At 40.0% G+C, this 15,313-nt stretch overlaps 1 protein-coding gene across 1 annotated transcript in view; it reads right to left on the reverse strand.

Annotated features, from left to right (window-relative positions):
• Positions 1-5,936: 5,936 nt before the first annotated feature.
• KCNAB1 (potassium voltage-gated channel subfamily A regulatory beta subunit 1) overlaps positions 5,937-15,313 on the reverse strand; it is a 271,103-nt gene continuing 261,726 nt past the window's right edge. The window contains exons 11-14 of the mRNA XM_077290697.1: positions 14,365-14,459; positions 10,351-10,471; positions 9,826-9,914; positions 5,937-7,552 (exon numbers count right to left, since the gene is read on the reverse strand). Of these exons, the coding sequence (XP_077146812.1) occupies positions 7,463-7,552; positions 9,826-9,914; positions 10,351-10,471; positions 14,365-14,459 (395 nt within the window). The 3' untranslated portion in view covers positions 5,937-7,462. The remainder of the gene's footprint in view (positions 7,553-9,825; positions 9,915-10,350; positions 10,472-14,364; positions 14,460-15,313) is intronic.

Raw genomic sequence — 15,313 nt, forward strand, 5'->3', positions numbered from 1 at the left:
GCGCTTGATGGTTTTTGCCACTGCATTTGGGGACACTTTCAAAGTTTTCCCATTTTTTCGGACTGACTGACCTTCATTTCTTAAAGTAATGAAGGCCACTAGTTTTTCTTTACTTAGCTGCTTTTTTCTTGCCATAATACAAATTCTAACAGTCTATTCAGTAGGACTATCAGCTGTGTATCCACCAGACTTCTGCACAACACAACTGGTGGTCCCAACCCCATTTATAAGGCAAGAAATCCCACTTATTAAACCTGACAGGGCGCACCTGTGAAGTGAAAATCATTCCCAGTGACTACCTCTTGAAGCTCATCAAGAGAATGCCAAGAATTTGCAAAGCCGTCATCAAAGCAAAAGGTGGCTACTTTGAAGACCTAGAATATAAGACAAAATTTCAGTTGTTTCACACTTTTGTGTTAAGTATATAATTTCACATGTGTTAATTCATAGTTTTGATGTCTTCAGTGTCAATGTACAATTTTTATAGTCATGAAAATACAGAAAAATCTTTAAATGAGAAGGTGTGTCCAAACTTTTGGTCTGTACTGTATATAGATCGCAATTACCACTTTTTGCACATGGTCTTATTTGTAGGGGAGTATATTATAAAACACTTTTTTGGAAGTTACCAGATGATCATAAAATTGATCTTTCTAGAGCTTAGCCTTGCACAATGCTATTTTGTAGCAGTTTTCTATGCATATTTTTCCAGTAAAAACCAGGAGTGGATACTAAAGAAAGGAAAAGTATCAAGAAAGGCTCTAATTCTGGTTTAGACTGGAAGACAATAATAGAAAACAGCATTGATATTGCAGGCAAGAATGAATCTTTATATTAAACCATAATCTTGATTGAATCTCTCTAGTATTGCCCATTACATATTGTTTTTGGGTAAACCGATGGGATGAGGTGGATACCTGCTTATTGGATAGATAGTGAAAGCTACGGCATGGCTAGAAGAGTCAGGATTAGTGCAGATAACTACTGTATAAATATTCCACTCAGGTGGGTTGTTTATTGAAGTCTACATGCAGCAATTAAATGAATGAATTCATGCAGGAATATATAGAAGAGATCCTTCAGAAACATGGTTTACAATACCAGATGTTAATTTATACTAAGGCTAATTTTCCTCACTACCAATATATTTTCTTAGCAAAATTTTAAGCTAAAAATGTCTAAGTAGAGCTATACTGAAAAATCTACAACTGGACCAATACTGCTGTGTATGGAAACAAAAAGATTTTACTGTTGTCTATGTATATGCACATATTAAAAAAAAAAAGTGATTTTACTTTTTTTGGAAAGTAGTGATGAAGGAAGTGTAGTGCTAGTTGTCTGATTCATAAAGCAGTAATGTAAATCGAATGTGTTCAGTACCATCCAGCTTCTGAAAGCATTTAACTTGGGATACTCGCAGTCAATGAGAGATCTGTCCATGCCTACATTCCTCTTGCTTTTTCACCAAAATATCAAAACTAATTAGAGGGTCAAAATTATACTTTTTTGGTAGAGATCTGATTTTGCAGGCATGAGAAATAGAGTAGAAGCCATATACAAATCAGACTGGAAATGCACTGGGGCGAGTCAATGCCCTTGGGAAACCAGTCCGAGAACAAAAAAGCAACAAATAATGAAACACAGTTCATCCATCTTAACAATCCGGCACTGTCCTTCAAGTGGTTCTCCTAGTCTTTGTTTATATGCAGCCAGCACATGACTGCCAATCAGTGGGCAAAGAGGACACATGCCATCCTACTGGCATCAATGCTCAGTAGTGGGAGCCATGACCCCCTGCCGTGATCCAGTGACCAGTAGCACTTCTGTAGAGTCAGCAGTGGATCATCAGGGGAAATGGGCGAGTACTGCTTTTTTAATTTCTTCTCCGGCTGTTTAAAAATTATTTTGCATAAGTTGGATATCGTGCAACTGCTTTAATGAAAAAATTAAGCAAAACACATATACTGGGGCTGATGTGTGTTTTGCATTGCACCTAAGTAGTCTTGTTTTTTCTACCACAGTTTTGCCAGAAATTGTTTTAGATCAATTTATTAACTATATTCTTTAACCTTATTGTGCCAGAAATAAAGAATCAGTGTGCCAAGCTCAACAGAAAGTGAGCGGGACAGTAAGTCGTTTGACTTTACATATAAAAAAAGTTTGTACCATTTTTGGTCTCAACATTTCAGAGGGTGATGCATTATAAAGGAATTTTCTTTTTGGTGTTCTTGGGTTCCCCATGTAGACTTCCTTCAGGCTCTGTATTAAGCATGTAGTGTTCCTTTTAAATTACATCACCATTAGGGCAGGTGCAGACAACAGTAGATTCTCTCATCCGAGAGAATCGGGTTGATTATGAAAATTACTCTTTGACCATAGTTTGAAAGAACGTGATCATAGTGTGTTCGAAGTCTGTCCGATGAGGAAAAGATGGACATCAAAATGTCTACCATTGTGTCAATGCACGGAAATCGGGTTGCACTCAGATGTCATGTTTTCCACAGACTCATTGAATTGAGTGGCTGAATGCTTTCCTAATATTGGATCAAACTCAGGAAGGCAGAGATTTTGTTTTCTTTGGACAGACTCTGTCCAAGGAAAATATCAGACATGTGCATGGCCTCAAAGAATAACATTAGTGTGAGTGCGATCTGAAGTTTTGTTGAATCGCACTCAGACTAAAAATATACTCGTCTGCACCGGTCGTAAGTGCTAACTATTAGTTCCTGACCTTCATGCCACATTCACACCTCCATGCATCACGATCAGATTATGTGCCATCATGTATGGTCTGTCCGTGGATCTCATGATCTAAACTTGACAGCCTCATATACACCTATGTAGCTATCAAGTTTGGGTCAAGAGATCCGCGTCCAGGCCATGCATCACAGTCCATACTCTGACCATGACACACAGAACACACAGATGTGTGAATGATGCATTATGAGGATGGATTCACACAATGTTTTTTTAGGAAAAAATCTTAAACAAGTTTTTTTGAGCCAAAGCCAGAAGTGAACCAGCAGGAAGGAGAAGTATCAGTCCTTCCTTTATATTTTCAATTTCTTTTGATTCCATTCATGGCTTTGGCTAAATAAATATGAATCTAAGTTGCAGTCGCATTTTAGAAAAATAGTGTGTCTTAATTACCCCTTAAGCTAATTTATATTTTTCTTAGAACTCCTTTAAATTAAATTTGTAATTATTAATTGAATCTTCATCTTAAAACACATATAAATTGTTACAAAGCATATTACACAACTGGAATTCATAATACAAAAGAGCTACCTGCAGTCTCAGTGAGTATTACACTTTACTTAGAAATTACACCAATAACCTTCTTTTATAAAATATGCAAGTTCAAAAATACCATACTGTTATTTTTACATTATTCAGTACAACCAAAGTCTCTCAATTTTTTACAGATTGGGTACATTTAGGAAAAATATATAAAAAACAAGATCCTTTAGTGTTTTCATCACACATACAAGCAGCAATCATGATGATGATGTACAATAGTTGTATCACCTAGTAAGAATAAAGGTTTGGTAAGGTAAACTTTTTATATAAATACAAGGTATCCATAAATGTGTATTGTGTCATCGATCCTACCCACATTTGTCCCTCGGTACTACCACCTTGGATAGATATGCTCCAAATGTTCAGGAACCTGCTAATAGTTAATTACCGTAGTTTTTATATGAAACCTATCAAGAGCACTGTCCGATTTAATTTGGTGCATGGAATAAGGATAAAGCATTTCCTTAAGAAGAGTGCAACATATTATAGTTCATGCCCATCTATTGTCACAGACTTATAGGAAGACGTTGACATTGTGATGGGTAGATCAAGACCAAGTTGAGGTTATCATGATAGGTATAAGCCAGGACGCAAATGATCTGAGTTCCTGGGCATTAAAGAGAATCTGCTATGTAATCCTATAGCAGTATGATGTAGGAGCTGAGAATCTGTATCCAGTGAAGGGTGTTGCTGTTTCAATAAAATCAGTGTATTAACAGCAGGAGATTATCAGATTATCATTACAGGACTAGGTTTTTCATGCTTCCTAATCAACTGCTCTGTGTAAGCTCACCCCCACCATTGCTTGGCAGCTTTCTGTCAATGTACAGTGTACACAGAAAGGTGTCAATCAGTGGTGTGGGCAGGATTATACAGGGCTCAGTATTCAGAGCACTGCTAGATCTGCAGAAGAGAAAACAGTGATCATATCACAACTGCTGCGCCCAGTAAACTAAGTGACACATCCCTTCAAATCAGAGTCTCTGCCCCAACATTATACTGCTCTCAGATGAGGTAGGAAAAACCTGGTGACAGATTCCCCTTAAAGGCCATAGACCGGTTACTAGTCCCAAATGATGACTTGTTATCTGCATATTTTCTTGGCCTACATAGACATTTAGGAGAATAATAACTGATAAACTCTCCTCAAGCGCCCTTTAGTCTGGATATCAGACATTATCTTAAAGGGCTTGTCCACTACTAGGAAAATCCCGTCTTGATCAAAATGTTTTTCCCCCATAAAATAATAAAGCCTATACTCACCTTCCATGCCAGCGCTGTTCTGACAATGCCAGCACTCACTCTCCCGTGGCTCCTGAAGGGTTGTTGTGACACGTGACGCTGGCACTCAATCAGTGCCGGCATCACTGTCTCCACCTACAGACAAATCGAACATGAAGAAGATGTCCAGGCTGCAGCTGATCTCTTCATGCTCTAATCAACAGGACGGGGACAGTGACGCCAGGGCTGATTGGGAATCGGCTTAACATGTCACTACACCAGCACAGGAGCCCCGGGAGACAGAGTGCCACCATCGCGGGAATGACACCGACATGGGAGGGGAGTATAGGCTTTATTATTTTATGTTGGTCAAGCGAGGGGTACGAGAAGATGTTGTCCATGTAGTGGACAACTTCTTTTATTCCTTATTGATTTATTTGTCTATTTCGGCAAGTACGCATCACATTCTAGTGTGCCTGACATTTTCCTGAATTACAGAGCAACACAAGAATAAGTAAATGAAAAAGATGCCAGGAGCCGTTATGTCTTACTAGCAGCCCAGTACTGCATGGTGCCCATCAATGTCTAGGTCATGGTGCCAGCGCTGGAATTTATTTCTATTGCCCTTTATCCTTATTTCCTTCTCAATGACTCTTATGGAGTCTAAAAATTGTATCCAAAGGGTTTATGCACCTTTCAGATCAATTTTTATATACCGGTAATAAGAGTCTATGTAAAAAGTTAATGAACTCTGCGATACTTGTTTTGTAGTCCAGAACTACAGTCACAGTTTTGATGGATGCTATTGGAAACAGTCAAAATATGTAAGAAGACACATCCCTAAGAGTGAAGAAGATTTTATAATAAGATATTACAATGTGAGATTACAATACAGGGTCCAGTTTCCAAAATGCAAATCAGCACAACAGGTCTTGTACAAATTGAGTTGGCTCGGTATGAAAGAGGATTTCAGCTCTGAAGTATTGTAATCGCAGCTCTGAACTATAAAATGGGCATGTGTAGAGCAGAATATTAGTAGAGTTACTGAACTTTTATGTAGATTAATTTTTCATATAAACTGTAAAATGCGGCAACGTAATTGATTGCCCAACACTGGACTGGAAGAGGCGGCTGAAATAATGTTCATTCAGTGGAAGAGATCTGAGGTTGACGCGAGATAATTACATACAAAAGCATGTGTGGAGCAAGAAGGGCATATATAGGCTATTTATGCCTGACAGCACTAGAATTATCATGCAAATTATCAGTGGGCAGGTATAAATATAAGATAAATAATTTCAGCTCTGTCTCACTTTGGTTGCCTATAAAATGTACAATAATATTCTGCTTATGTAAAAGCATGGTGGCTACAAATGAAGATATATAATAAAGGACAGAAGCTGTACATGCAAAAGGTTTCAAATCAAAAGCTCCAACATACGTAACATTTTTCAATAAATGATCCCAGTGATCCCTAGAAATCTTTTTTCCGATTTTTTTTTTAATTTAGAGTTCTTAAAAAGCATGGCAAACCAAATGTCAAGCCAAGGCTTAGATGTGCAATGCATGCATTTCATAGCCCTAGTTTCTAGAACAAATAAACACCTATACCTAGAAGATTCCTAAATTTCTGGGGTTGTCCACTTTTTTCTTTGTTTGATTTCCCCCATAGATGACATGAACATGGAGTATTTCACTGCTTGAATTCCGGACTCCCAGAATCACCTGTGATCCATGAGAGAACCTGGCAGCAAATGTTCAGTTCCGCTGTGGTGTCATCACAGGGAGGATTGCAGCATTAAATAGTGCCTACTCCAATAAATAGGCCCTTCAGAAAAAGACACCTTGTCGAATAACTTTCTTCTGCGGCCCATGTATAAGGGTCCTGAGTGACAAAATCTCCTCTAAATACCCTGACAGTGCAAGTAAAACTGGGTATCACATACTATGAAAAGGTCTGTAAAGCGCTGTGAAACTAATGGCACTATAAGTGAGTAAAATAAAAAAAATATATATATTTTAAAATTTGTCCATGAAAACAGTGCAGTGTTTAATGGTTAAAGTGCCTTCATTTCTATAAAAAAGAAAGAAGTCTGACTGTTTTAAAGTAAACTTTTCACTCATTGTGCCCCAATCCCCAAAATAGCCCCATGGATGGGTAATAAATAGTGATGAGTGAACGTGCTGGAATAAGGTGTTATCGGAGCGTGCTCGGATACTAACCAAGTGACTTTGACATGCTCGAAAAATATGTGTGAGTCCTCGCGCCTGCAGGTCTCGTGGCTGTTCAACAGCAGCAACACATGCAGGGATTGCCTAACAGATAATCAATCCCTGCATGTCTTGCGGCTGTCGAACAGTGGTGCTGAGATAACACCCTATCCGCGCACGCTCGCTCATCGCTAGTAATAAATTGTTGGGCATTACTGACCCTCTTTATAATACAGCCATCATATTCCCAAAAATTATGAATGTAGATAAAAGTGAACTGATATTTCCATGGAGCCATTCTGCAACTCTTACCTTCCACGCAGATAGAAATCTTCTATAGAGAGCTGCAGTAATATGTGAGGCTGATGCATAGTTTCCGGACTCTATTACCCAGTATACTACAGAATAGAGCTCCCCTTTGAGCCCAAAGAACAACAAAGCTGCAATAAAACATATTGCATATCACATGTCTGTCCTAGAAATTCTTTCTTCATTTGAAAGTTCTTGTATTCTTAAAAATGGCGTTCATTGTTATCTTAGCATAAGCAGTAGGCATGAAATCAAATGGTAAGAAATGGATACAAAGAGAATATACAGTTTTTCATATGTGCTTTTAGGTATAGTAGTAGCAAGTACTGGAGCAGGAATCCGGGGAATCCATTAGAGATGTTATCCAGTACTATATAGAGAGCACTAGTAACACCATGCAGACTGCGCTTCATGCGGTAGGTTACGATCTGTAATCCTTTTTGCTGAATGGCTTGTTTCCCAAAATGTTGTCAACCTCATTCACGATATGTGACGTCATCTTTGGAAGGACCTGTGCAGAAACAAACGTAATCGGGGTTATTGGTCTACTGCTACCAATGTCAATGATGGGAGATGCATTAGTCACAGTCAGTTTCTGTTAATGGGAACCTGTCAGCTGGAGTTTTGGTGCTCGATGTGAGGACACCAAATAATGACTCTGGACAAGCTGAGTGGAACGATGTTAATGATTTTAGTCTTACAATACCTGCGGTATTCTTACTGTTGAAGACAAATCTATTGTGGAACTACCTTTATTGTCTTTTTAGCTGTTGTTTAGCTGTTTTAGATGTTGAAACTCCAAAGACATGTTGAAAATGCCTCTTTTTAAAGTGCTGAAGTGGTGCTTCTAATCTGAGGTCCCCGATTGTAGTCTTATACCTACCCGCCGCTGTCTCCACCTTTAATCGGCACAGCTCAGGACCCGCAGCGCTATATTGTGACTACAACTTTTGACTGGCCGGAAGTCGGAGATAACGGTCACAAGTTCTCAATGTAAGTCTATGACAACCAGAACGAGGATCTAATTGGTTTGCATTGAAAAGTGACCTCCAGCTTGTTTTAGCAAATACTGGAGTGATCAGGCAGGTCACAAACTGCTGGAGATGGTTGTGCTGGCGATGGATGAAGACAACAGTGGGTAAGTATAGGACTTTGGATTAAAAGCACCACTCCAGTGCTACAATAAAAAAATAGTTGGGAGTGGTGCTTCATTAAAAATATGTTTCAACTATATTCTAATGCATTATTCTTTAAATGTCCAGCATTGCAAACAAGCTGAACAGAAGTTACAGATGAGACCGTGACGGCCGTTTTACGCTATACAATGCTTCATCTGATATTTACAGTAGGTTGTCTCAGGATGCAGGTTTTATTATTCTGCATCGCCAAATTATAAGATCGTGGGTAGTGGTCCATGTATTCACAATATGCATTGATTACTTGATTGCTCCCTCTCCTCATCTGCGTGCACTTGACAGATTTTTTCCTATAGAGCTGATGGAGAATGTTTGCATCAACTAATTTAAGTTATACTGAAGATTTTGTAATGGAAGTTATATTATTAACCTTACTTTCATATTATGGATTAAAAATTCTTCTATGAAACTCAGTCTTGTCAAAATGTTGGAAATTATTCTTATCTTCAGTGAGATATTGATTAAAATCTTAATTTTCACAGAATTTGTACTCATTTATGCTGATTTATCACTGGCTCTTCTAACTGCTTACTGCTCCTTTAGGAAAAAGCTTAACTTCTCTTATATGGATCATCCAAATAATATTACAGAACGGTGAAGATCAGAAACATTTTATAAGATCTCATCTAATGTTATTATTCCCTTGTGGCCCTTTACAGTTGCTCTATATGCACTCTGTGCAGATATCATCTAACAGTGTCTTATGTCCAAATGGCAGGTAAATGTCAAATTTATGTTTGCCTGAAGCCCGTTTTTATTAGGTATCACAATTCTCAATAAATGCTGTTTTTGATGTTTTGTTTTCTAAGCTATGCCCTTATTATTACATAAGGCATCAAGTGCGTCCTGTGCTATGAAAAATATACTATGTGTTAGAAGTAAAGGTTAAAGGTTAATCTCATAATGAAATTACTGGTGAAAATTATTCACATGGTTCTGCCACAATCGTTTAATATGTGCATAAAATCCTGCGTATAGCTATGCAATCTGCAAAGGCACACATTGATAATTGCATGACTAATACTGAGGTTCGCACTGCCTCTAACCATGGCACTGTCAAAGAATGCCACCTTTGATACAAGCCAGTTTGTGACACTTCCGATTTGCGTAATCCATCCAAATTAACCATGATGTTATTGTGAAGCCGTACACTCACACTGAAGAGCCACTGAGTCGAGCATCTGCACACAAGCCTAAGATCACTGTGCAGATGCTTGACTCGGCGTCACAACTAAAAAGAAGAGATAAAAATGTTATAGCGAGACCTTAGTAAATATGTGAATAATAAATATATTTTTTAATTGTAATGCTTACTCTAATTTTATTTCATTTTTTTAGTTCAAATCATCTGTGAAGACAAGAATCTTTGCTAGTGCAGATTTCCCTTCAAGTGGTGGAGAATGCGGGCATATTACAAGTAATATAAGATATCAACAAATTGTAGATTACAACAGCTGTGCTGATTATTTTCTTTATCAATGTTTTACATGTGTATACTGTATATGTTGCAGGTGTATTAAATTCATTTATATATACTTTTCCTTATACATTTCTATATAGCACATGCTATCAATAATATGCACAATACCTGTATAGCTCCAAGGTTTTCTATTAGTTGTTCTGGATTAGATGATCCTAAAAGAACCGAACTCACTCCCTCATTCCGCAGACACCAAGCTAAAAGAAAAAAATATTACAAAACTCAATGTAAAATAGTGCAGGAGCCCAAACTTAACTATTATTGTCTTTAGGTGAACACTACAAGTAACTATTAACTTCCTTATGGTCACATATATTGTTGATCCTGTCAGTTTACAGCAGATAGTACTTTGATTGTTGTCAGCACATGGAACAGTCATATAAAAGAAAGTATATGTAGTGGCATAATGACAGTATTATTTAGAATCTATGAATTGTTGATAAAAATGCTGAAAATATTCCTTTTTGGCCACTCTACGCATTGTAGGTCACTCTCTAGACATAGGCACTTTGTGAAAACTCTACGGTTCTACATACACTGTGTGTTAAAATATAACAGTAGACCTAAAGTTAATTAAAATCACAAAAGTCAGAGCCTATATTGATTACTAGGTGTGAACATATATTTTCTTACCAACGGCGAGCTGGGGCAGAGTACATCCAAGTCGTTCTGCAATCGGTAATAAATCTTTCAGCTTAGATTGCTGTTTACGTCCTTCTTCACTCAGTATTTTGTCCTTCAACCACTGGTAACACTGATAGATCATGACATCAAAGAATCAGAGGAAGAGGAAAAAAAGAAATGTAATCCTGAATATGTTACTAACTATAAATAATTGAATATAGTTGGGATAGAATAGTTTTTTCCCACATATTAGGTGTGACAAAAGCCACACACTGAGTACAAAATACAAATACCCCTTGATAAAGCGGTGCATTTGACACGCGAAACGCGCGTCGAGGTATCTCTACACGTGGCCCAGGGTCCCTCTTTGCTCTGCCACTGGTAAGTGTCTACCAATCGCATTATATATTTGGTTGGAGTGGCGACCTTACCATTTCAATGAGTACACTGGCACTGGCACTTTACTTAAACTCTTTAATGTTTACATGGGCAGTTGCAAATACAGATTCCCTGGTTCCTCTGTTTCTATCCTGCTATCGCTCTACTATGTGTAACTTTTGATGATAATTGTTCACACAAGTGTTTTGTTATATTACTAATAAATTTCTTTTTTACTATATATACCTGAATGCCCTCTTTTCTCCTTCATTTATTATTCCTGGAGTGGGTATTTGTTTTTGCTGCTTGTGGATAGGCAATGTCTAGCCTTACCTTATGACATATAATATGTCACTGAGGTTTCTGCATTTACAAAATACAATATAGTATATTCATTTTAAGGATTGATAAATGAAATGATTTTGCTATAGTAGTTATAAGTTCACTCGCCTTTATCTTAGTTTTTGAAGAATATAGGGTAGTTTTGAAATGTTACGGATATAAAGTAACCTGTTTACATGCTGGGTACACAATGCAGATTTAGGCAGGGGGTCAGAAATACAGATGTATCGCTGTTAAAGGGAGTATATCAGCAAAACATGACTGTTTGAACTAAGCACAGCCCCATGAAATTAAAATTGTTCCTTCAATTTCCAAATTTGTTTCGTTTGCTAGAAATAATTGTTTATTTGGACACGCTCCGTGCACCCTTTGCATGGCCATGCAGTTCAGATCTCCTTTCCACCTACTTGTTTTCCATCTATCTTCACCCTCTTCTGGCTCCTATAAAGCCAGACCTGTCAATCATGGAAGTGGGGAGGAGATAGAAAGCAAATAGATAAGCAAATGCACTGAATTGCTCGGCCACACCAGGTTGCACCTCATTAGCATATTTGAAGAATTGGATATTACTGGCAAACCCAGCAGCTGAATTGAACACTACTGGTACGATTTTCATAAGGGCTATGTCTTCTGCAAGGTGCTGTGTTTGGTTTTAACAGTGATTTTGTGCAGACCGGCTCTCTTTAAGCCCCAAACACTTGACACTGATCTCTAATGTAACACTCCCATTTATGGACCTATATTAAACCTCTGTGTTTCTCTGATTCCATCCACATAAATCTTCAAGAAAAGAATGATGGCATGTTCTATGGCGTGATGTACTATAGTCGTATTCTGCCTAGTATATTGCTTTTAGAAAAGAATACGTAGTCATGTGGAAAATCTATATGACAATACATGATGTGCCTAGGGCACCATTATATGGGAAAATCAAGTCGCTGTGGCACTCTACAGGCTGTCTGCACACATCTCCTAAGTTTTACATGAAGGTGGTGATCATCCTCATTCCCTCTTAGCATATGTAACTAATAATGAAGGAAAACTCAGTAATGCAAACAATAAAATCTACAATAATAATATGTAAAATAAAAAATATATTTGCAGTGAAAAGTCACACAAGGTGTGTTGTACTGAACTGTTTGCATCTATTGTATATTTTGATAATAATTTTTAAGGTTGAAAGAAACAGAAAACCATTGAGTTCAGCCTATAACAAACAAGTGCTTCTCACTAAATTAGAATATCATCAAAAAGTTAACTTATTTCAGTTCTTCAATACAAAAAGTGAAACTCATATATTAGATAGTCATTACAAACAGAGTGATCTATTTCCAGTGTTTATTTCTGTTACTGTTGATTATTATGGCTTACAGCCAATGAAAACCCAAAACTCATTATCTCAGTCAATTAGAATAATTAACAAAAAACACCTGCAAAGCTTCCTAAGCGTGTAAAAAGGTCCCTTAGTGTTACGGCTAGCGGAACGCACTGAATAAATAGAGATGTTTTTATTGATATTGGTGCGTTCGCAGCCCGGGGTCCACCGTGCAGGAGTACCTGCTGCTAGCAATGGCGGCACGATATGGCGGTATGGACTAACTCAGTTACTTCACCGAGTAGTCGTGAAAGAATAGCACTGTGCCCTGTTAGGCTTCACAGAGGCACAGGCTAACTACCCACACAGAGAGCAGTCAGTGGTCACGCATGCACACAAAACTCCTTGCAGGAGGTGCCAGCATTCTAGGGGCTTATTTCAGCCGGGTCCCTGAACACATTCAAACACAAACTCTTCACCGGAGGTGCCAGCATTCTAGGGGCTTATTTCAGCCGGGTCCCTGAACACATACTCTCGTGACCACACTGGCGCAAAGCACTTAACAAAGAACAATACTAGCGCATGGCCGTGCGGTCATGCGAACCTTAAATAGCTGCAGCACGTACAGGACCTTCCTAGAAGGACCAATGAGAAGCTACACCAGAGCATGAGCACCTTCAAGACCTTCCTGAAGGAGCCAATGACCTTAGCTGCAGTATCAGATCATGTGACCCTCGATCTCAACTGAGAGATCTTACTCTGGGCATGCTCAGAATGAGCAAAGCAGGACTTAGACCCAGAAGTGTCTGCTCGCCGCTGCCCAGCACCGACTTCAATGGCAGAAGCAGGAAAGGCAGCAGTAACTCTTAGCACAGAGTCAGACTGAGCGAGACGCTGGGACCGACGTCTCCGCTGAGCAGGCTCCACTGCGGCAGGAGAAGAATGGGAGACCGCAGCGGAGATGGACCGAGATTCCCCCTGTGCAGAGGAGGGAACTTGACCCCTAACACTTAGTCTGTTTCAGTAGGCTCCACTATCATGGGGAAGACTGCTGACTTGACAGATGTCCAGGAGGCAGTCATTGATGCACTCCACAAGGAGGGTAAGCCACAAAAGGTCATTGCTAATGAAGCTGACTGTTCACAGAGTGCTGTATCCAAGCATATTAATGGAAGGTTGAGTGGAAGGAAAAACTGTGGTAGAAAAAGGTGCACAAGCAACCGGAATAACCGCAGCCCTAAAAAAAGGTGAGATCTGAATCTGAGCATGCGCCGCCCCCAGCGGCCATTTTCCCGGAGGCCACCGCATCGCAGCAATGGATCTGTCGGGGCTTTGAGGAAATGCTGGAGGAGCCCCGACTGACTCTGCACCAAGATATGCCGCCCCACAGCACAGAGCCCCGACGCTGCACGAAGAGGAGCCGCTGCCCCACAGCACAGCACCCACGCGGCACAAAGAGGAGCAGCCGCCGCCGCTCCCCAGCACAGAGACCCCACGCTGCCACAATGAGGCAATAGGGGGATACTCCACTCACACTTTCCTGTGAGACGCCCCTTCTCTTCGTCATCGGGACCACTCCCCCCCCCCCCACCCACCATATACACATTGGTCCGCACCCGGCGTACAAGACGACACCCTGACTTTTAAGAAGATTTTCAGGGGTTAAAAAGTCGTCTTATACGCCGGAAAATACGGTAATAATCATCAACATTAACAGAAACAAACACTTGAAATAGATCACTTTGTTTGTAATGAGTCTATGTACTATATGAGATCACTTTTTTGTATCGAAGAACTGAAATAAATTACCGTAACTTTTTGATTATATTCTGATTTAGTGAGAAGCGCTTGTAGTAATCTAGAGGAAGGCAAAAACCCCATGGAGCAGATGATAAATGCCCCATATTGGGGGGAAAATTACTTCACAACTGTACAAACGGAAATCACACTAGTTCCCTTCATCAACAACAGTACCTTTTTATACTTACCTTTAGTGATGCTCTCGCACTTTCTGGGACTCCATTTTCATATTTTCCAGAGATGACACCACAAGCTAGAGGAGACCACGTCATTGCACCAACACCTGAGGAACAAAACATTCAAAAGTTAAGGAGAGATACTCGGAGAGTCTCGTATTTTGTATGACAAAATGTTTATATTCTTTTTGTACTTAAAGGGAACCTGTCACCACGTTTTTGGAAGATGGGATAAAAATAGCGTTAAATAGGGGCAGAGGTGGGCGTTACATTAGTGTGTGTGTTATGCGTTTATTACCCACCTAAGTTGCCGAAATAACTTTGCAAAGTCTCCGTTTTCGCCTGTCAATCAGGCTGGTCAGGTCACATGGGCGTGGTGTCTTCACCCAGATTTGGCGTAGTTTTCCGTTGGTGGCGTAGTGGTGTGCGCATGCCCAAAGTCCGGAATCCTCTTCCAGGGGATTTAAAATAGCGCGGTGTTCGTTATTGCATTGGTGATCGGTGGGCGCGGCCATCTTCCTTTGGCCGCGCGTGCGCAGAAGCGGCGCTCTGCTGGCCGCGGCTTCAGGAAAATGGCCGCGGGATGCCGCGCGTGCGCAGATGGATATCGCGGCGGCCATTTTCCTGAAGCCGCGGTCAGCAGAGCGCCGCTTCTGCGCACGCGCGGCCAAAGGAAGATGGCCGCGCCCACCGATCACCAATGCAATAACGAACACCGCGCTATTTTAAATCCCCTGGAAGAGGATTCCGGACTTTGGGCATGCGCACACCACTACGCCACCAACGGAAAACTACGCCAAATCTGGGGGAAGACAACGCCCATGCGACCTGACCAGCCTGATTGACAGGCGAAAACGGAGACTTTGCAAAGTTATTTCGGCAACTTAGGTGGGTAATAAACGCATAACACACACACTAATGTAACGCCCACCTCTGCCCCTATTTAACGCTATTTTTATCC

Source organism: Ranitomeya variabilis, chromosome 2 (genome assembly GCF_051348905.1).
Source record: "Ranitomeya variabilis isolate aRanVar5 chromosome 2, aRanVar5.hap1, whole genome shotgun sequence".
NCBI classification, from domain to species: Eukaryota; Metazoa; Chordata; class Amphibia; order Anura; family Dendrobatidae; genus Ranitomeya; species Ranitomeya variabilis.